This window comes from Saimiri boliviensis, chromosome 12 (genome assembly GCF_048565385.1).
Source record: "Saimiri boliviensis isolate mSaiBol1 chromosome 12, mSaiBol1.pri, whole genome shotgun sequence".
Classification (NCBI taxonomy): Eukaryota; Metazoa; Chordata; class Mammalia; order Primates; family Cebidae; genus Saimiri; species Saimiri boliviensis.
In genome coordinates, this window is record NC_133460.1 from 73,516,481 (window position 1) to 73,540,832 (window position 24,352).

The 24,352-nt window shown below is 35.2% G+C and overlaps 1 protein-coding gene across 2 annotated transcripts; it reads left to right on the forward strand.

The window, feature by feature from the left end:
* The first annotated feature begins 7,355 nt into the window (after positions 1–7,355).
* On the forward strand, positions 7,356–22,498 carry LIPF (lipase F, gastric type). Of its 2 annotated transcripts, none has more exons than XM_010333296.3 (10): positions 7,356–7,374; positions 11,233–11,348; positions 11,517–11,634; positions 12,470–12,668; positions 13,744–13,853; positions 16,061–16,197; positions 17,925–18,071; positions 19,608–19,679; positions 20,056–20,127; positions 22,262–22,498. In XM_010333296.3, the coding sequence occupies exons 1-10, from the start codon at positions 7,356–7,358 to the stop codon at positions 22,496–22,498; spliced, it is 1,227 nt and encodes a 408-aa protein (XP_010331598.1). The 2 variants fall into 2 exon arrangements, with proteins under 2 accessions (XP_010331598.1, XP_010331600.1); XM_010333298.1 differs by having other exon boundaries at positions 12,569–12,668.
* Positions 22,499–24,352: the final 1,854 nt, after the last annotated feature.

The following is a 24,352-nucleotide window of genomic DNA, read 5'->3' on the forward strand; positions in this document are numbered from 1 at the left end:
TAAGACTTTTGTTCATTTGTTCATTGTTTGTCTCTCTGCAAAATGTAAGCTCCTACTGGACAGGAATCGATTTTGCCCTTTTAATAAGTATTTCTACCCTCTGAAACAGCATTGAACATGCAATAGGCACTCAATAAATATTTGCTCAATGAATGAATGAGGTCTTGAGAAATTAGTCCATTTATTAATTATAAAAAGTACCATTTACTGAGTATCTATACTATGCCTTTTGCTAAGTATATTAGGAATTATCTCATTTAACTTTTAACAACAACAACCTGAGAGGTAGGGCAATGTTATCCCAATTTTATAAATGAAGGAAATGAGAGACTGAAGTTGATGTAAATTTATACAGGAAGCAGGTGGTAGTGCAAAAATTTGAGCTTAATCAGTTTGACCCCAGAGCCCATGCTTTTGTGCCTATGCTATTCTTCTTCTGTCAGAAAAAAATGTAAAGAAATCTTCACAGTATATAAAGGGCAGCATCTGTCTATGAGTGGGTTGGGGCATTCTTGTGGATCTTGCTGTTTTTTCAGTGAGGCCAAGATGAAACACTAGTGATAATACTATCTTAAATTTATTTCCTGAGTTCTTTAAATTTTCTAAAGTATATGCTATTATATTATCTTCTTTGATCTCTACTCATGTGCTAATTTATTAATCCATCCACCCTTTCATTTGTTATACACAGTCTAGGTAGGAAACAGATAGCTTATACTTATAGCACAAAAAGTGTGAGAAGTGTGGCATCGCTGAAGACCTAGGAAAACCAGGGGAAGAATGAACTAACTCTGTTGGACAATTGAGAGAAGTCCTCATCATGGAAGTGACAGTTGAAGTGAAACTTGAATCTTGAATCTTAAGTAAAATGTACCAAGCAAAAAAGTAAATAAGGTCATTTATGTATCAAACCTATCATGTAATTGGGCAGATAGTGTTATTATTATTATGATTTATAGTATTACATTAACTACTATGATTATTACCATGATTTTATATTATTATAGTATTATTACTATTACTATGATAGTGGTATTATTATAATGTTTATTATTTCTATCATTTATGTACAGTTTATTACGTAAGTAAGGCTTAAGTGAATACATGATTTACCTAGAATCACCTAATACATGTCTCTATGGAGACAATCATTCCTCCTGCTCTTGACCTCTTACCATTACAGCCTAATTAAAGATGATTTCCAAATTAGATTCATGTTTCCATTTGTCCTAATTAAGAGCCTCAAACACTGAATGCATTAACGGTGTTTGCTGATTTCTGTCCCACATATCTTGAAATCAAGGTGGTTTCAATGAAACAGTCTGTGCAAGACTTAAACTATATTTTTTTTCAGCAGCTTACAAAAGCTTTTCTATTGTTGTTACCAAAATTTCTTATCATTGACATCAGGAGAAAGAAATAGTAATACTCTATTACGTATGTGCTTTTCTCACATATATTTAAATATCCTTCTTTGTGTTATACTCACATTTAATTAATCAAGCTATTTTTAAAATCTCCATTAGGTAGTTTACTACTGCAAAGCACAAATTTTGTATGTCTATGGCAAGCAAATGGAAATTAAAAAAAAAAGAAAGCAGGGTTACAATCCTGGTCTCTGATAAAACAGACTTTAAAGCAACAAAGATTAAAAAAAAAGACAAAGAAGGGCATTACATAATGGTAAAGGGATCAATACAACAAGAAGAGCTAACTATCCTAAATATATATGTACCCAATATAGGATTCATAAAGCAAGTTCTTAGAGATGTACAAAGAGATTTAGACTCCCACACAATAATAGTGGAAAGACTTTAATACCCCACTGTCAATATTAGACAGATCAATGAGATAGAAAATTTACGAGGATATTCAGGACTTGAACTCAGCTCTGGACCAAGCAGACCTAATAGATATTTACAGAACTCTCCACCGCAAATCAACAGAAAATAAATTCTTCTCAGCACTTATTCTAAAATTGACCACATAATTGGAAGTAAAACACTCCTCAGCAAATGTAAAGGGACAGAAATAATAAACAGTCTCTCTGACAACAGTGTGATAAAATTAGAACTCGGGATTAAGAAATTCACTCTAAACCGCACAACTACATGGAAACTGAACAGCCTACTCCTGAATGACTTCTGAATGATGAAATTAAGGCAAAAATAAGTAAGTTCTTGGAAACCAATGAGAACAAAGACACAATGTACCAGAATCCCTGGGGCACAGATGAAACAGTGTTTGGAGATAAATTTATAGCACTAAATGCTCACAGGAGAAAGTGGGAAAGATCTAAAATCGACAACCTTACATCACAATTAAAATAACTAGAGAAGCAAGAGCAAACAAATTCAAAAGCTAGCAGAAGACAAGAAAGAACTAAGATCAGAGCAGAACTGAGAGACAGACACGAAAAACCCTTAAAAAATAAATGAATCCAGTAGGTGATTATTTGAAAAGATCTACAAAATAGGTAGACCACTAGCCAGACTAATAAAGAAGAAAAGAGAGAAGCATCAAATAGACACAATAAAAAAATGATAAAGGTGATATCACCACTAATCTCACAGAAATACAAACTACCATCAGAAAATACTATAAACACCTCTATGCAAATAAACTTTAAAATCTAGAAGAAGTGGGTAAATTCTTGGACACATACACCCTCTGAAGACTAAACTACCAAGTTGAATCCCTGAATAGATTAATAACAAGTTCTGAAATTGAGGCAGTAATTAATAGCCTACTCACCAAAAAAAGCCCAGGTCCGGACAGATTAACAGCTGAATTCTACCAGAGGTACAAAGAAGAGCTGGTATCATTTCTTCTGAAACTATTCCAAACAATAGAAGAAGAGGGAATCCTTCCTAACTCATTTTATGAGGTGAGCATCATCTCTGGATACCAAAACCAGGCAGAGACACAACGAAAAAAGAAAATTTCAGGCCAATATCCCTGATGAACATCGTTGTGGAAATCCTTAATAAAATACAGGGAAACTGAATCCAGCAGCACATCAAAGAGCTTATCCCTATGATCAAGTTGGCTTCATCCATGGGATACAAGGCTGGTTCAATATATGCAAACCAATAAATGTAATCCACCATATAAACAGAACCAATGACAAAAACCACACGATTATCTCAATAAATGCAGAAAAGTCCTTTGATAAAATTCAACACCACTTCATGCTAAAAGCACTCAATAAAGTAGGAATTGATATAACATATCTCAAAATAATATGAGTTATTTATGACAAATCCACAACCTGAATATCATATCATACTGAATGGGCAAAAGCTGGAAGCATTCCCTTTGAAAACCAGCACGAGTCAAGGATGCCCTCTCTCATTGCTCCTATTCAACATGGTATTGGAATTTCTGGCCAGGGCAATCAGGCAAGTGAAAGAAATAAAGTGTATTCCAATAGAAAGAGAGGAAGTCAAATTTTCTCTGTTTGCAGATGGCACGATTGTATCTTTAGAAAGCCCATCTCAGCCCAAAACTCCTTGAGCTGATAAGAAACTTCAGCAAGGTCTCAGGATACAAAATCAATGTGCAAAAATCACAAGCATTCCTATACACCAGTAATAGACAAACAGAGAGCCAAATCATGAGTGAAATCCCATTCACATTACTACAAAGAGAATAAAATACCTAAGAATACAACTTACAAGGGCTGTGAAGGACCTCTTCAAGAACTACAAACCACTGCTCAAGGAAATAAGGGAGGACATAAACAAATGGAAAAGTATTTCATGCTCATGGATAGGAAGAATCAATGTCAAGAAAATGGCCATACTGTCCAAAGTAATATATAGATTCAATGCTATTCTTATCAAGCTACCATTGACTTTCTTCACAGAATTAGAAAAAAATTACAAAAAAGAGCCTGTATAGTCAAGACAATCCTAAGCAAAAAGAACAAAACTGGAGGTAACACACTACCTGACTTCAAACTATACTACAAGGGCTACAGTAACCAAAACAGCATGGTATTGTTACCAAAACAGATATATAGATCCAACAGAACAGAACAGAGGCCTCAGAAATAACACCACACATCTGCAACCATTTGATCACTGATAAACCTAACAAAAACAAGCAATGGGGAAACAATTCCCTATTTAATAAATGGAGCTGGGAAAACTGGCTAGCTATATGCAGAAAACTGGAACCAGACCCATTCCTTACACCTTATACAAAAATTAACTCAAGATAGATTAAATACTTAAACGTAAGATCTAAAACCATGAAAACCCTAGAAGAAAACCTAGGCAATACCATTCAGGACATAGGCATGGGCAAAGATATCACAACTAAAACACCAAAAGCAATTGTAACAAGTGCCAAAATTGACAGATAGGATCAAATTAAACTAAAGAGCTTCTTTCTACACAGCAAAACGAACTATCATCAGAGTGAACAGGCAACATACAGAATGGGAGAAAATTTTTTCATTCTATCCATCTGACAAAGGGCTAATATCCAGAATCTACAAGAAACAAACAAATTTACAAGAAAAAACAAATGACCCCATCAAAAAGGGCATGAAGGATATGAATAGACACCTCTCAAAGGAGGACATTTATGTGGCCAATAAAAATATGAATAAAAGCTCATCTTCACTGGTCATTAAAGAAATGCAAATCAAAACCACAATGAGATACCATCTCACTCCAGCTAGAATGGTGATCATTAAAAAGTCAGGAGATAACAGATGCTGGAGGGGATGTGGAACACTTTTACACTGTTGGTTGGAAGGTAAATTAGTTCAATCATTGTGAAAGACAATGTGGCAATTCCTCAAGGATCTAGAACCAGAAGTACCATTTGACCCAGCAATTCCATTATTGGGTATATACCCAAAGGACTATAAGTCATTCTAGTGTAGAGACATATGGACACATATGTTTATTGTAGCACTATTCACAATAGCAAAGACTTGGAACCAACCCAAATGCCCATCAATGATAGACTGGATAAAGAAAATGTGGCACATATACAGCATGAAATACTATGCAGCCATAAAAAAGAATGAGATCATGTCCTTTGCAGGTACATGGACGAAGCTGGAAACCATCATTCTCAGCAAACTAACACAGGAATGGAAAATCAAACACCACGTGTTCCCACACATAAGAGGGAGTTGAACAATGAGAACACATGGACACAGGGAGGGGAATGTCATACACTAAGGCCTCTCGGAAGGTGGGAAAAGGGGAGGGGTAGCATTAGGAGAAATACCTAACATAGATGATGGATGGATGGGTGCAACAAATCACCATGGCATATGTATACTATGTAACAAATCTGTACATTCTGCACATGTATTCCAGAAATTAAAGTATAATAAAAAATAAATTAAATAAAGCAAAAGTTTCTAAAAATCAATCATAAATAATTTTAACAAATTAAAATATAATTCTATTTTTCTTTCACTGTGAGCAACAGATGCTCATGATGGTTATAAAGGATCAACTGTATTTAAAAATATAATTTAATATATTTTTAATTGCACAATTCATTTATAAACACATTCACATTGTTCAAACTCTAACCAATAGATATTTTTTGTTTGCTTTTTTTCTAACTTTTATTCTAAGTTCTGGGGTACAAGTGCAGGTTTGTTACAAGGGTAAATCTGTGTCATGGAGGTTTGTTGTACAGATTGTTTCATTACCCAGGTATTAAGCCTAGATTTCTTATAAAGAAAAAGACACCACACATACGTTCTTAAAGGTCAAGGGCTGGGTTTTGTATATTAGCTAGACCATTATCTGTAGGATTTGAGACCCTGGTCAAAGACCATAATAAAATATTAATCTTTACTGAACACATTCACTTATCTAACCGTCTAGTCAGAAATGGCTTATGTACTGCAATTTAAAGAATAACAGGTGACCTTTTGTCATTTTATGCCTTTTTATCTGAGCCAAACTATATAATCATCTGCATTATACATTTGGCTCAAAAACTTTTATATGTTTAGGCTATCAAGGATTATTTTTAATGTTTCCTAAATCATTTTAACCCTCAGAACTGCTTTGGCCAATATTTGTGTTTGTTAAAAGTTAAAGGTGAGCACTCAATACTATGTGAAAATGAATGCAATATTTAATTTTTCGTTTTGTCCTGTTAACATTAGATGATGCCCAGATATTAAGTCTTTTTGGTAATGTGATCAGTGGATGAGTAATCTGACCATTGTTGAAGGTTTTGTATATAAGAAGTCAATACAACATTAACCAAAATACTAACCATCCAGAGAAACCTAATCCTATTTCTGAGGAAACTGTAAGTATAACTTTTGCTGAACAAAACTGTTATTTGAATTATTAGATTTATTTTTCTTTAACTCAAGTGTTGCATTTTTTTAAAGGCTTAGATATTTGTTGCATATTCACCTCTATAAATTAATCTGTTTGAATTATGGCTTATACCTCTAGGATTTTTTTCTTTTATTTTTTTTGTATGGACATGAGATTCTTAATTATCAAATGACAAATTTGCTTATTATTGCAATTAGTGCCTAATGTGAAAGTCTTGTAATTTCTTAATTATTGAATTATAAATTTGTTTATTAAGTTCCTAATGTGAAAGACTAGTCTCTGTGATTCTTCTTTTTGAGAAGGAATAGACCAGTACTCTAGTGTCATATAATTGGCTCTATTAATATGCTGTGTTGAATATTTAGTATCATTCAAATCAACTGCTGTTGAATTGATCATATTAATACTATTGTTAAACTTCATAGGTTACTAAAGCATTTTTTTAAATTATAAATTTTTCAAAATAGAAGCCTAGAGCAAATTATATAAATCTCTCTGTGGATGATCTCCCTATAAAAGCTGGCCCAGGGTCATACTGAAGAAGTATTACAATGGGAAAGAACATAGTCTTTGGAAACAGGCTGTCTAGTTCCAAATACGAGCTCCACTACTTTCTATATTTTGGTTGGATGAGTCCTCTTTTAGTCTTACCTTGCTTATCTGTAAAATGATAATATAATGCTACCTACTTCATAGAGTTGCTATCGGAATTAAAGGAGATCATAATAATACTAACTATATTTAAGCAATGCTTATGAGATGTCCAGCATGTTAAGAGCTCTACTTTTGTTGTCATAATGAATTCTTCTAACATAGAGAAATGAATAGTTACAGGCCCTATTTTATAGATGGGAAAACTGTCTTAACAAAGATAGTTTACTTCATGTGTACCATGTTGAACACACAGTTCCGCACACAGTGGATCCTCTGTACATGTTAACTACTGGTATTTTCGTAGCACTTGGCAACAATCATTTTGAGAAATTTATTCTGCCCTTTAACACCTTTGAGCCTGTTGGGATGTACTCCGATGCAAACAGTAGGCTAAGTGTCCTCACTTTATAATGGCAAATCACTTAATGGAGGCCTTGTGGGTTCCTGAAAGTTTTGATGAAAGCCTCTGGTTTGAATGTTACAATACAGCTGGTTAGTTTTTATATACAGGGTTATCTCCCTCCCTAAAATATCATGGTAAAGACAAGGCTTAGTTAAAAACTGACTTTTAAGAGACACCCTTAAATCTAATTCTATACTAAATCAGTGGCCAAACTATTAGACCAGAGGGTCAGATTTAGATCTTGAGAGTTCTGGTCTGGCTTTACTGTAAATCAGGAACTATGCTATGTGCTCTGTATGTATTACTATAAATAGGTTTTGTTGAAATATTATCAGCAACTGAGAAGTCACCACTTTTCAAAGAATTTCACTTGAATCCAAAGATCCAAATATTACAACTTCTTCACTGTATTCAAGTCAAATATTTCTACATATGACCTCCAAATATTGCTAACACACAGTTTCTCAATAAATATTTAATGAATAATTTATTTCTGACACACTAAAAATAAATTGATTTAAAACTGTCCTCTACATGGCTTCCCTTCAGATATTTGAGGACAATATCACTTCTTCATTTAAGCTTTTTCACAAGCTTAGTATCTGAAGATTCTCAAACTTATGGTTGGTGACTACAACATAGAAGGAAGTCCAAGCGTTGTAGGTCTAATACCAAATGTTGTCTATAAGGCCAGATGTGGTGGCTCATGTCTATAATCCCAGTGTTTTGGGAAGCCCAGGCAGGAAAATACCTTGAGGCCAGTTCAAGATCAGCCTGGGTAATGTAGGAACACCCAATTTCTAAAAAAAGAGAAAAAAAATAGCTAGATGCACTCTTGTAACCTCAGCTACTGTGGAAGTGGGGCCAGGGACGGGGGGAATCACTTGGGACCAGGAGATCAAAGTTGCAATGAGCTATGATCACGCTACCCTGGGTGACAGAGTGAGACCTAGTTTCTCAAATATATATATATATTTACATATATGATATAGAAATATATTTATTTACATAAATATAAGAATTTACATAAATATATTACTGTATCATATATGTATATACTCCTACTTGGGGGACAGGGTGAGACCTAGTTTCTCCAATATACATATAAATAAATAAATAAATAAATAAATAAATATATATATATATATGATCAGTTTGAGAAACTAATCTGATATATAAATAAATGATACATTAAAATAATATGATATATATAAATATATATATCATAAGATCAGAAAGTTGGAGTCTTACAGAAATGATCTTTGAAAAAAGATGGTTATGATTTGAAATTTTGGTCAAAATAAAAAAATTGGAAGGAGCTGAGTTAATTCTAAGTTTGTATGTATATGAAATTCCTAGTTATTGTACAAGAGAAAATGCTGACTAGTTGCCCCAAGAACCGCATATTGACAAGCAAGGCTGATAAATTTTAAGATGGGTAAGCCACTTTAACCTGGAACCTACTAAGCTTTTATAAGGGGTTAGATCTTGCAGCCTCATCAGTTAGGCTATTTTCAAGCAAGGTCACACATCTACAACCATCAGATCTTTGACAAATCTGACAAAAACAAACAATGGGGAAAGGATTCCCTGTTTAATTAATGATGTTGGGATAACTGGCTAACCATGTGCAGAAAGCAGAAACGGGACCCCTTCCTGACACCTTACACTAAAATTAACTCCAGATGGATTAAAAACTTAAACATAAGACCTAACACCATAAAAACCCTAGCAGAAAACCTAGACAAAACCATTCAGGACACAGGCATAGGCAAGGACTTCATGACTAGAACATCAAAAGCATTGGCAACAAAAGCCAAAATAGACAAATAGGATCTAATTAAACTCCAGAGCTTCTTTACAGCAAAAAAAACAGTCATTAGCGTGAACTGGCAACCAAGAGAATGGGAAAACTTTTGCAATCTACCCATCTGACAAAGGACTTACATCTAGAATCTACAAAGAACTAAAACAGATTTACAAGAAACAAACAAACAAACCCATTCAAAAATAGGCAAAGGATTTGAACAGACACTTTTCAAAAGAAGACATACATGAGGCCAACAGATATGTGAAAAAATGCTCATCATCACTGGCCATTAGGGAAATATAAATCAAAACCGCACTGAGATATCATCTCACGCCAGTTAGAATGTCAATCATTAAAAAATCTGGAGACAACAGATGCTGGAGAGGATGTGGAGAAATAGGAACACTTTCACACTGTTGGTGGGAGTGTAAATTAGTTCAACCATTGTGGAAGACAGTGTGGTGATTCCTCAAGGACCTAGAAATAGAAATTCCATTTGACCCAGCAATCCTATTATTGGGTATATATTCAAAGGATTATAAATTGTTCTATTACAAAGACACATGCACATGTATGTTCACTGCGGCGCTGTTTACAATAGCAAAGAACTGGAACCAACCCAATGCCCATTGATGATAGACTGGACAAGGAAAATGTGGCACATATACACCATGGAATCCTATGAGCCATAAAAATGATGAGTTTGTGTCCTTTGTAGGGACATAGATGAATCTGAAAACCATCATTCTCAGCAAACTGACACAAGAACAGAAAATCAAATACCACATGTTCTCACTTATAGGCAGGTGTTGAACAATGAGAACACATGGACACAGGGAGGGGAGTATCACCCACAGGGGTCTGTTGGGGGGGAATAGGGGAGAGACAGTGGGGGGTAGGGAGGTTGGGTAGGGATAACATGGGGAGAAATGCCAGATATAGGTGATGGGGGGGATGGAGGCAGCAAATTACATTGCCATGTAGGTACCTATGCAACAATCTTGCATGTTCTGCACATGTACCTCAGAAACTAAAATGCAATGTTATATATCTATATATCTATATCTATCTATCTATCTATCTATCTATCTAATAACAAACACATTTTATCACTGGCCTTTATTACTCTTGACCTGTGTTGCTCTACACCTCAGAAAGCCTAACAATTTTGATAGAGTAATTATGTAAAAGACTGATTATTTAAATAGTATCACTAATTCAGTTTACTTAGAATTAGCATTGTTATTAAAGAATTGAGTTGTTATTTCTCATTTGTAAAATATGTGAGGATTGAATTAGAAACTCTCTTGTATCCTTTTCAAATCATGATACTAATTTTCCTTTTTATTGTTAAATATTTGTTAAAAAGGATATTGGACCATCCAATACATTGCTGATTTATAATTTTCAAGGCCTACCTAAGTAATTTCAATGAGACAATATTCAGCAAAATTTTAAAAGAGCAATAACGCTCCTGAAATTATATTCACACATAACTCTGGTTACGGCACCATTTTGAGAAGGTGATCGCAGCTTTTAAATCCATATAATGACCCCCAATCAGTAAATGTTTATGGAATGACTATTATAAACAACATTTAAGATAATCATATTGACTTTGAAGCACATTATACAGAGACTAGAGCTAAAGAAGTCAAAGGCCCACACATCATCCACCCAAATATGGGCTTTCAAAAGAAAGTGGCAAAAGTCTTAAACACAAAGCATAATAAGAATACATTGTTATGCCAATTAGAGAAATTATTTTGCCAATTAAGATTAATTCGGTATGACTTGAAACCAAGTGGGAAATGTTCTTAAACAAAAGGAATCAAATAGTGCAAACATGTTAAGCATTAAAAGCATTAAGTTACCTGTGCTGACATTCATGTGTCGCAGTTTATTGCCCAGCTGAATATAATCCAACCCAAGCATTCCTCTACTTGGCACAAATGTAAAATTGGCATAAAATATGAGCATTATGAAAGTATAATGGGTTAACTATGGCACGGGTTATTCTTTTCTTTCAGGCAGGTCCAAAATGTGGCTACTTTTAACACTGGCGAGTTTGACATCTGTACTGGGAACTACACATGGTTTCTTTGGAAAAGTAAATTCTGGAAGCCCTGAAGTGACTATGAACATTGTAAGTTACTCTAGGAATAGAAACGCTACACAACTAAAAGATACTGTTATTTAAAATCATGATGGGTTTCAGATTTTATATGACCAGTCAAAAATAAGCAGCAATATTTATTTATTAGATATATCTAAAAATCAACTAAAAATTAAAGTTTTGGGTTTTCTTTCTCAGAGCCAGATGATTTCTTATTGGGGATACCCGAATGAAAAATATGAAGTTGTGACTGAAGATGGTTATATCCTTGGAGTCTACAGAATTCCTTATGGGAAGAAAAATTCAGGGAATATAGGTATATCTTCCTTCCTTTCTCAATTTTTTCCTTTCCTTATTTCTTCCTCCCTCCCTCTCTTCTTTCTTCCTTCATCTTTTCCTTTTTTGTTCTTTCCTTTTTCCTCCTTTTATTTCTTCCTAAAGATTTAATGTCTTGCTCATTCTGGAAATGCAACAATAACTAAGCTGTATTTTTGGTCTTCAAGGAGATCATCATCAAGCCAATCAAATAGATAAGTAAATGGGTGATTGTAATAATATGTACTCAAGCTATAACTGTACATAGGATGTTAAACTGAAAGTTTTAATAAAATCACCTAACCCAGCTAGGGGAGTCAAGGAAAGCTTGGATGAAGCTTTAGCAGGTTGATCAGGAAGAGTTAGCCATGGTGTACGTTGCAGAGGGGAGGATGGGGAGCCAATTCAAGGCCCATTTCCTAAACATATACAGGCCAATTTTCACTAGTACTATTGAAAGTTTACCCCTTTCTTCTTGTAGAAATGTTGTTAAGTACAAAAAGAAAAAAAAATTACTCATAATTTTACCACTCACAGTTTACCTAATTTAACATTATGCTGAATTACCTGAGAATATAATTTTTCAATAGTTTTATTGAGATGTAACTGGCATATAATAAACTGCTCATATTTGAAGTGTACAGTTTCATAAGTGTTGGCATCTGAGAAATCAACTCCCTGAGAAATCATTGCCATGGTTAAGATATTCAAAAATATTCAACTCAATCAGGCAAATGTATTTAATGCTAATTATATGGAAGACTGTTTCTAGTCTCACGTTTATCCTAGAATAAGGAATGCATTTATGAAGTTTATAAACATTTTTTTTTCTTTAGGCCAGAGACCTGTTGTGTTTTTGCAGCATGGTTTGCTTGCATCAGCCACAAACTGGATTGCTAACCTGCCGAACAACAGCCTTGCCTTCATTCTGGCAGACGCTGGTTATGATGTGTGGCTGGGCAACAGCAGAGGAAACACCTGGGCCAGGAAAAACTTGTACTATTCACCGGACTCAGTTGAATTCTGGGCTTTCAGGTAAAGAAAAGGGACAATTAAAAATAAACACTGGGCTTTAAAATCATGGGCATTCACCTCTTCTAATCCAGTCCCTTTTTAACAAATTACACTCCAAGTAGGAGGAAAAATAAGTCATTTTCTTTCTAATCCATTCTTGGATTCTTCCATGTACCTCATTCCTAGGGTAGCTTTTCCTTCAAACTTTCTGTGATCTCAGGAGTCTCCATAAGGGATCCCAGAATGTGCTTTTCCAAATGGAATGAACAATATGGCTGAAGCAAGGAAATTCACTGCCCCTGGAAAATTCTAAAGGAATGTCCATATGGATTCAAGAGGGATGTCAAAGCCCAGTTGGGGATAGGAGAACAACAATCTGAGTCATCATCGATAGGACTGATGGGGACAGTGAAATTCAGATACCATAGAGAGATTATCACAGGCTTCCCTCACTGGTCTTCCTGTGTCTTATTCTTGGAAATTACTGATGGAGGTCGAGAACAGAAGAAAATCTGGCTGCTGTTGCTAAGGCATGAAAGTGTTCTAAGAGTTCTAGGAGCTGAAAAGAAACTTGTGTGTCCCAGGTGTGCTGGGAAGAGGGAGAATGACATGAATAAAGACTGAGGTGCTGAGAGGGCTGTAGTGGTGATAGTGAGAGTCTTCGGCCTCATTCTAAGTACACTGAGAATTTTAAAACAGGGAGGTAGCATAATCCAGTTTTCATTTTCAAAATATCATGTTGGCTGTTTTGTGAATAATGAAATAGAGAAAGATAGGATTTATATAAAATAACACTGGAACACAGCATACACATTATTATTAAATCTGACATTCCATTTCAAGGATAGAAATAATTCCTACCTACAGATACTATCTTGTTTGGATTCAGTTACAGTTGCAATGCTGTGCTTCAGAAATGATGTCAGTTGTTTATGAGAAGCCACCCCAAAGACACCTGACACTCACTGATTGTCTGTAAGCATCAATATTTAGAGAATGCAGTTTTCTATATTCCAAAGGGATCATTGGCTATGAATGCTTGAATTTTAGAAACTATAGCAAGGAAATGTATTCACTTTCGTCTTTTTCCTTTCAGCTTTGATGAAATGGCTAAATATGACCTTCCAGCCACAATCGATTTCATTGTAAAGAAAACTGGACAGAAGCAGCTACACTATGTTGGTCATTCACAGGGCACCACCATCGGTAAGTAATGGCAGTCAAGGCCAAGCGGTTTACTCCTCATAAACATTTTCCCAGTGGTTATGGTAGGCGTGTTAGCAACCACACTAACTGCTTTCCATTCATTTAATGTCTCCAACAACACAATGACATAGGGACAATTATAATTCCTATTATATGGGAAAACAAAGCAAGTGGATAAACAGTTTTTGCAAGGTAACATGGATTATTACCAATAGAATAGCTCAGGCAGTCTGACTCCCAAGCATATACTCTGAAACATTATACCACATGGCCACTGAACTGAGTTTATTCTATTCATTTGACCATATTTATGGGGCAGACTCCTATGATGTATCCAAAGAATACAACAATAAATGAAATAGATGAAAACTTCTGCCTTTGCACCACTTACACTCTAGTGATAGAGGCAGTAGTATACTAGCAGATAAGGATGTGATCAAGTAGTTTAAAAAAGTCAAAAAAGTAAAATATAGGCTGGGCGTGGTAGCTCATGCCTGTAATCCCAGCACTTTGGGAGGCCAAGGCAGGTGAATTAGCTGAGGTCGGGAGTTCAAGACCAGCATGACCAACATAGAGAAACCCCATCTCTAATAATAATACAAAAATTAGCCGGACATGGTGGCACATGCCTGTAATTCCAGCTACCCAGGAGGCTGAGGCATGAGAATTACTGGAACCTGGGAAGCAGAGGTTGCAGTGAGCTGAGATTACACCATTGCACTCCAACCTGGGCAACAAGAGTAAAACTGTCCAAAAAAAAAAAAAAAGTGAAGTATAATATATTTTAGATAATGATAAAGCTATGGAGAGAAAATAACCCAGGGAATCACATTATAGAGCACCAGAGGGGTTCACAGCAATTGTAGATAGGTAACACAAGCACCCTCTGGGTAAAGCCATGATAGAGGTCAGAGAGTGAGCCATGTGCCTACCTAGCAGGCTGGTGTTCCAGGAAGAGAGAATAGCAAGTGAAAGAATCTGAAACTGGAGCACACCTAATTTGCTCAAGGAATAGCAGTGAGACCATGCCTTATGTGGATGAATCAAATTGAGAAAGAGACAGAGAGAATGACAGATGAAATCACAAGAGTTGGAGAGGAAAGACTGTTTAGGGTTCTTTGGCTGTTATAGGGATTTTAGCTTTCACTCTGAGAAAAAAAGAAAAGTGCAGAATAATTTTGAATTGAAGAGTTACATAATTCATAACAGGATCCCTTTTGTCACTGAGGGGAAAAGGAGCAGGAGCAGAGAACCAATTAGAGGACTCTTATAGTACTATGAAGAAGATAGTGGTGACCTGGATGAAGGGTGTTCTTGGAAAAACCATTCTTCCACAAAGAAAATTAGGCTACATATTATATAGTTGTCTAGATCAGAGAGGCGTTTTTTAGGCCATTCCTGAATCTCATCAACATGTCATTAATGACAGGGAGAGGGCCTTGCCTATGTAGTTATACTGCAGAGTTAAACTTGAAAACTATGTAATCACATCCTCATCTGCTAGTATATTAGTGCTTATAAAATTAATTAATTACTGAAAGTCTTTAAATGTAGATATTTGATTTCTCTTGGGTCCTCATTTATCAAGTATTTACTATGTGCTAAGAATAATGACAAATTCTTTCTTTACATGATTTACTTCCTTTAGTTCCTAACAACCTAACGAAGCACTCACCACTATCCTTGTATTTCAGATAAGGAAACAGTGACTCTTAGAGATTTGGTGACTTGTCCAAGGTCACAAAGCTAACAAACCACAGAGCCAGGATTCAAATCGAGTTTGGTCATATTTTAAACTTCAACTCTTAACCTTTCCACTTATATACTCTACTCATATTAAGTGTTAATTAATTATCTCACGGTGATGAGATAAATTTAAATTCATAAAAATATATAACATAAATAACTATTTTTTGTAACCATATGAGTATCCTAAATTTGGCCTATTTTCTAAGGTCAGATAAAGATTTATGATAACTGTTAAAACGTTCTAGCCTCATGTCCCCATAGAAAATCTATGAAACTAAAACAAATACACAAAATCTAATCACTTTGAGCCAGCAGAGATGCCAGTTTCTCAGGTTGTCTCAAATACCATCCTTAGTAAGTCCAAAATAATGTCACACTTGTAAAAACAAACCAAACAACAACAACAACACACAAATACATACATACCCCCTTTTCACCAGTTCCTTGTTATTTTTCAGGTTTTATTGCCTTTTCCACCAATCCCAAACTGGCTGAAAGAATCAAAACCTTCTATGCTCTAGCTCCGGTTGCCACTGTGAAGTATACGAAAAGCCTTTTAAACAAACTTAGATTTATTCCTTCATTCCTCTTCAAGGTATTTGATTCTCTTTAATTAAGTGATGGGTCAGCAATGCCTGGGAATAGTTTTGCTTTTTCACACATGGTTTGTTTATCAAGCACTCTATACAGTTGTGTCAAGGCTGTGATTCCACTCCAGGAGAGGGAAGGAGAAATAAAAACAAAACAAAATAGTCAAATAAGAAGATTAACACACTTGGGCCAGAGAAACTAGAAAGAAGAGGGAAAGGAAGGGAAGGGAAAAGGAGAAAAGGGGAATTAAGTCAATGATTGAGTGTGGCAAACAGCTTGAGATCTCTCACGGCTTTCCCTTTTGGCTTTCCTAAGAGCTTCTTCATCCTTAAATGGGCATTTCATAAGACAGGAATGTGGATTTCAATAAATTATAAATATTAAGTGTCTTATGCAGTAGGCACACATGTTATGGAATTAATAATCCTTTTGTTTGCTGATACTTACATGCTAATTCTTTTACCTAGTAAACACACACACACACACACACACACACACACACACACACACACACTTTCCACTTTCCTTTAGGAGAATGGTTTAGCTTCAGGCTATAAAATGTAATGATGCCATTTCCTTCTATGGTTTTGTGTTATTCATCTCTTTTCACTCTGTATTAACCTATACATCTAAAGCCTAATAGAACTTGCCTTTCCAAAACTACATTTGGAAAACTCGTATTAAAATTTAAAGTTTTGTGATGACGCAAATATATTTATTGGCTACGCTGATTAAGAATTTATCTCCTACTTGGACACAGATTTTCTGATAGGCAATGCAGACATGAATTAAAATTTTAAAAAGCACTAGACCTCAAGTTAGAGGCTTGGTTAAGAATTTTAGGTATAATTCAGCTCTAATTAGCCCAAGATGCTGACTCATGTTAACCTCATGTTTTCTTATGTATAAAATAGAGAGAACAAATTATTTGCCTTCCTCAAAGAGAGTTGAAACAAACTCTTTCAATCTTTTTTTTTTTTTTTTTTTTTTTTTTCGAGACGGAGTCTCACTCTGTGGCAAGGCTGGAGTACAGTGGCTCGATCTCAGCTCACTGCAATCTCTGCCTCCCAGGTTCAAGCGATTCTCCTGCCTCAGCCTCCTGACTAGCTGAGATTACAGGTGTGCATCACCACATCCAGCTAATTTTTTTTGTATTTTTAGTAGAGATGGGGTTTGACCACATTGGCCAGGATGGCCTTGATCTCCTGACCTCATGATCCACTGCCTTGCCTCCCAAAGTGCTGGTATTACAGGCATGAGCCACCAGACCTAGGCTTCAGTTCTTATACTGAGCCTCATTGCCTCTGTAAAGGCTTTTTTTGAAAATATGGCCAAGTCACCATTTCTCCTCCCAAACTTTTCACAATTCATTGCTGAAATCTCACATCTTGGCACTTCATTATGACAGTCTGCCATGTTGTTTAAAGATTTCATCCCACAACTCCTATCACCCCAACTAGACTGCAACTCTTTGTGTCTTATACTTCCTGTTAGCAGTCAGTACAGTTCTGAATGCCACAGTAGATACCCAGTATTGATATCTGTGCTGCCCATTTTACAACCTTATTGAGGGGATTAACTAACTGAAAGTATTGGAAATTCCTAAAACAACATGTAAAAATTGGAATATATCATGATCCTAATCACACATGTATAAGTAAATTAGATAAATTAGTGAGTCTTTTCTCCAGCTTGATTGCTACAACCCTCTAATAATGCCCTTATTTTCAGATGATATTTGGTGACAAATTATTCCTCCCACACAACTTCTTTGATCAATTTCTTGCTACTGAAGTGTGCTCCCGTGAGACACTGAATCGTGTTTGCAGCAATGCCTTATTTATCATTTGTGGATTTGACAGTAAGAACTTCAACACGGTTTGTATTCATTGCAATTTCTATATTTTGAGCAACATCTTTGATTATTTGTTTCATTGCCACTTAGAATTGGTGCTTTATGAGAACTAGGAGTAGGTTTAGAACTGTGATATCCTGATAAACATGAGAGAACTCACAAATCATTGCTCCCAATTTCATAATTTCCAGAGTCCTTCCTTTACCCTGATTGCCCCTAAAATAATTAAACAACATGAAGAAAAAAAAATTCACTACTTACTATGACCACCTAAATAATAGGTGTTACATTTAAATTCTGTGAGAGAATGGACTGAACCATATGTTTTGGTAGGCTCCTCTGTGAGAAAAATGTCTAGGTATTGAATAAATGTTTTCAATAAAGATTTTTAACACTGATAGTCATTTCCATAAATCTTACATACCATATTTCTGAGCAACTATTTATGTAAGACTTTGCCCATATTCTTTATCTACCTTTTTACTCACTTTGTACTGAGTTGGGGTTTTAAAATGTATATGACAAAATATACTATCATAAAGTAGTTAAGAGTATGGATTTAGATCAGTTTAAATTCAAACCCTACATTTGGAACTGACTTAAACTCCTCTGTCTTGATTTCCTCATCTACAAAATCCATTATTGTGATGATCAAATGAACTAGCATGTTTAAAGCACATGGAACGTTGTACAAAGCATCTAGCACATAGTAATATCATATAAGGTTTTCAACTGTTATTCGTAGACAATTGTCTTCACTCAAAATTATATAGTGTATACCATTGAACACCTAAGAAAATTATGTTTTTTGATAAGAAGGTATAATTCTATGAAGTGTTGTAATTATCTGTCATTCCATATGTGGAGTTTAACAGAGAGTAGCCTGTCCTCATCACACTAAAAAAAGGCAGAACAAATTGCTGTATTCCATTAGTGAGAGTCTAAAAAGAAAAATAATAATAAAATAAGACAAAGGAAATTAGAAATTTCATCTTCTGCATAATAATTTGTAGAAGAGGATCTTCAGTCTCCAATGAAGGTGGCCAATTTGTTTCACTCTGGCCACAGTCTACTATATTAATAGCATTAAGACCCACTATGGAGTGGCCCTCTGCAATTGGAGAAAGGGACTTCAGTTTGCTGTCTGGGGTTCTGCAAAGCAAAAGGCGTGTGTGTGAATATTTAATCTACAGCACTCTGGCACTAGGTAGAGAAACATAAAAGCTGAGAATTTAGATTCAGAGACCTGCATTAAAGTATCTGGCTCTATTCTGTGTGGATATCAGACATCTCTCTAAACTTCTTTGTGCCCCAGTTTTCATTTTGATAAAATGGAACTAATAAGCTCTCCTCATTAGGCAGCTACAAATCAAATGCGTTAACACATGCAATTGCACTTTGCAAATTCTGAAGTGACATACAAATGTGTTGTTCATATCCTATCAGTAAATGCTACCTTTAAACACTTGATCTGAATCAGAAAACACAGATATTAACTGTTTTTGAGATACTGAGTATGTCAAAGTATGTATATGTTATATGTGTGTGCTAATTTCTAGAGTCGCTTGGATGTGTATCTATCACATAATCCGGCAGGAACTTCTGTTCAAAACATCTTCCATTGGACCCAGGTATCATTTTTCAAATGCTGTTAAAATTTATTTTGTGGGCCTCAACCCTTTACACTTTACCTAAGCACATTCTTAAAATATCCTGCCGAGTGCACCTAGAAGGTAATTTTTCTGGCATTGACTACCATACAAAAATAACTATGAATTTATTTCAAAGAAGTAAATGCTTTTTATGACTTGGCATGCAAGAAAAATTATCTTGAGTAAAGCTGCATTTAAATTTATTTAAATACCTTGTCCTAGATTATAAATAATCTTTTGGAATAAGAAAAATGTTTTGTAATTGTTTAAATTGAAAATAAAATGCTTGGAAATGTTTGAATTTTATTTTTCACAATATAATAATTTTTATTTGTTTTTAATTTCCCTACGTTAGGCTGTTAAGTCTGGGAAATTCCAAGCTTATGATTGGGGAAGCCCAGTTCAGAATATGATACACTATAATCAGGTAAGCTTCTTAAAGTTGGAATTATTCAATTTTAAACAACAATATTAACTATGTAAATGCTAAGGAAGAAATTATGTTAACTGCACATCTATTTTCCAAAGGAATGTCGATGCCCTGTCTCTCATTCTCACACATGACTATGCATTCATTCTTTGGTCGCTATGCTCATTTAAAGAGGTTTACAAAGCTGCCCTCGCAGTACAACATCCCCATATGTGAGAGACTTACCACTACCCATTGCCATTACACTGACCTGTCCAGTATCCCAGATCCCCAACACACTGTCCTCTCTTTTCTGAAGTACAAATACCTAATATAATAAGCTGATAATTCTAATCATTCATGAGATAGAGTTGGAATTTCTGGTCTTCTTAAACAATACCCTTTCTTTCGTTGACAGCCAGAGGAGTGATTTCACTGGAATATATGCCCATATAGAAGAAAAATATGTTGTGCTTGCAGGTCAAGTCTGGAAATATTTTACAATAGGAAGAGGCCTTTAGAATAGGCAGACATACTAAGCAGTCCTCACACTTATCATACTAAGAATCCAGACCTTGGAGTTTATCTTATCTGTAGTCAATATGAGTTTGGGCAATCATTTCTTCATCTCTCCACTTGGGCTCAGGAAGTTGTTGACCGGATTTCATGCTATAACATCTATAAGCTCTTAGCTCAGGGTACCACTGACTAATTTTGAACAACGGAAGTACTCTACAGCATTTTGTAACCTTCTATTTTTCCTTTTCACCACATCTAATTTTTCCATCCAAGTAGTAGTTAACGTGTTTCCATTACTCAAAATTTAGAAGGGATTTATATGCTTTAATGACAGTATCCTATGTGTAGAGAAGATGTCCCCCCATCTTGATTTTGTGTTTTTTATGTCTAACATTTTCAGAATAGCATGAGATCAAACTTTTGTTGAAAACATTTTTTTCCTCCACCATCACCTTCTTAAACCTCCAAAACACAGATTTGCTTTGAGTCTCTGTTTCTGCTGGGCTCTAATAATCAAAATATGAGGACTTCATCTTAGAGGAACAAGTAAGACCTAGAAACCCAGTCCCAAAGTCCACCCTTCTTCCAACCAGACAAATAACATACCAGGCTGGTCTTTAAATAACTGAAGCAGTGACACTAATTTAAGATCTAGGACTAACATCTAGAAAATTCTTTGAATAATGGGATGTAAGTAAAAAAAAGTGGGTTTATAATCATGAATATTTTCCACACTGCTCCCTTTTCTCTAATACTCAGGAAATATAGAAATCATAAAAATATTAGGGAAATTAAATATCATAAAATATTTTGCTATGGCAAGCTGGCTATTACACAAAAGGTGAGAATACAGAAACTTTTAGTATATTGGATTACTATTCTTGAAACTATGATCTAAATAAACTAACAAAATTCTCTCTGGGCAGCAAGAAAATTGGAGATTATTCTCTTACTCCCTTTTCTGCTTTGTAAACCTCTTTAAAATTTATGTGTGATTGTGATTTTTGAGAAATAGGACATGGAGATGATAACACCCTTTCTCAGAATTTGAAGCAACATTTTGTAAATATTCAGGTAGCTATTCAACAATTACAGCTCCATAACTGAACCAACTGATCTATCCCCTGACCATGCTGGGAAGTCAATACAGAGCCGAAATAAATGAATTGGGACATTTTGAGATCATACTTTGGAGTGTTTAGGTAGAAACAACCTATTAACAATTAGAATCTAATCAAATCCATTTCCCTTAGCTTGAGTTGCAATCTATGTTCTTAATTTGTAAGACTTACTGTCTAAAGCCTTGCTATTTAGAGCATGGTTTGGAGCCAATGACATCAGCATCACCTATGAACGCAGAATCTCAGGTTCTTCCCCTGAATCTACTGAATTAGAATCTTTATTTCAACGAGATCCTCAGGTGATTCACAGGCCCATTAGAATTTGAGAAGCATTGATCTAAAACATATTGCATTCACTTTGCTATGTGGATAAAGGTGGTTTTCTCTGTGCAATCATTGCTAGAATTCACTTATAAAACTGCCAGTTAATGTTTTACACTACTTGAAGAAGAAGAAGTACTGGAGTTAAAGTGTGGTTACTAAACTCTGATTCTTTCTCTTGTGTTTTCTAGCCTAAGCCTCCTTACTACAATGTGACAGCGATGAATGTACCAATTGCAGTGTGGAATGGTGGCAAGGACCTATTGGCTGACCCCCAAGATGTTGGCATTTTGCTTCCAAAACTCCCCAATCTTATTTACCACAAAGAGATTCCTTTTTATAATCACTTGGACTTTATCTGGGCAATGGACGCCCCTCAAGAAGTTTACAATGAAATTGTTTCCATGATGTCAGATGACAAAAAGTAGTTCTGGATTTAAAGAATTATCCATTTGTTTTTCCAAAATACTTTATTCTCTCACACATAGAGTTCTGTAATGTTTGCCATGCAGTACTTCTTTCTGTAATTTTGACTTTAGAAATATACTAGCATCAACAAACTTCCATTTGTCATTTTGAATTTTTTTAATTAAAAAAAGTTAATTTTTCAGCTGGAAATTTACCTAGAAACACTTGAGAGAAAATATTTCTTGGGAGATGAAACTTCTCTTCCCATTTAACCATTCGATTTCTCTTCTGAACTCACTTATATCTGAGCTGTGAACCATGAGTGTTACTAAATGACAGTGTTGGCTTCATACTCAATCTGCTCATGTACACTCAATACTGAGTATACTGCTTTCTATTGTTGATGATGCTGAGTCTTTCCATCTGTGCAGTGGGGCTATCACTTGTTCTTTTGCATATTTAATCTTATGGAAAGGTCAGTTGGGATATAAAATAAATCAACTCACTTTCACTTCCCAAGGAGAGGAGAGCAAGCGTAGTTTGGGAAGTAACAGTGACCTCAACCCTGATTCAGGAATTTGGGAGGAAAAGGATATACTGTGATACTATTATTATTGTGCTGTCCTCATGTTTTTGGGTCTTGACTACCAAATAGACACCAACTAACCAAACTATTTTTGAAATCCCTGCCATAGGGTCCAGAAACATTCTCATGATATATAAATTAGGATGTACAACTGCCATCGGTTAGTAAAAATAAAAAGGCTAACCCAAACTTTCAAAATTTCTAAAAACATACAGCTCTGCCTTACCTGGGAAATTTTATTAACCCCACAAATTTGTGACCTCATATTTTATGCAGTTAATTTATTCAAATAACACCTATTATGCTATGTTAGCATTTGATGTCTAAAATATAAATGAGATAAGGAATATCTTGTACCCAGTGTAATGTATAGAATATAGTGAGTATTTACAAAAACATGCTAACAATGTTTATTATATTGTTACATCCCTCAACCTTTGTTAGGAAGCCCCAAACTTAATTTATTTTAAGCAAGAAATTGCTAAAAGAGGATAACTTGTGAGCCTTTATTTCAATATTTCAGTGCCAACTTTGTTGGCAGACTACTAAACTAAAATGATCATGTCAGTGACTAGCTACAAATGTACATGTTGGTGGAAGCAGTTAAGGACTCAGATGTTTCATCAACTCTACCTTCTTGAGAAAAGAAGAATCATTAGATTCTTGCAGTCTCTTATGCTTTTCCAGCTAACTGCCTTTCTTTTAGTCTGTACTCAGCAGTTACAGGCTGTTCTGGTTTGGATTTTGAACACAATTAAATACTATCTTATAGCTTCCACAGCAGCTTTGCTGTCTCTCATTTGTTAGTTTGAACTGTCAATTTATCAGCTAATCTTCAAGAGTTTCTATCTGCCTGTTGTAATCACTCCTTGGGCAACCTCTTGCCACGTCAAGCTCAATCATTTCAAACTCAAAATCATCATCCCCACATCTCTGAGCCAAATGAATGTCAAGTTAATGAAGTTCTCCCAGTAACCAGGAAGTGAGACTCTGGAATCAATTTTGAATACTGCCTCTCCTCTAGCTATCCTTTCCCTTCGTTATATAAAAAATGTTAAACATATATAATTTTAGACAGAATAGTTTAATAATCCCCTTTGTGCCATTAGTCAGTTTCAACTGTTATCAGTACATAACCTTGTTTCATAATCTGGTTTCATCTGTACCTCTAGCCACTTCTCTCCTCTCATCCTATTTGAAGCAAATCTCAATCATCACATATTTCATCCATGAGGATTTCAGCATGAACTGCTAAAAAATAGTCTCTTTTTAACATAGTAATACTGTT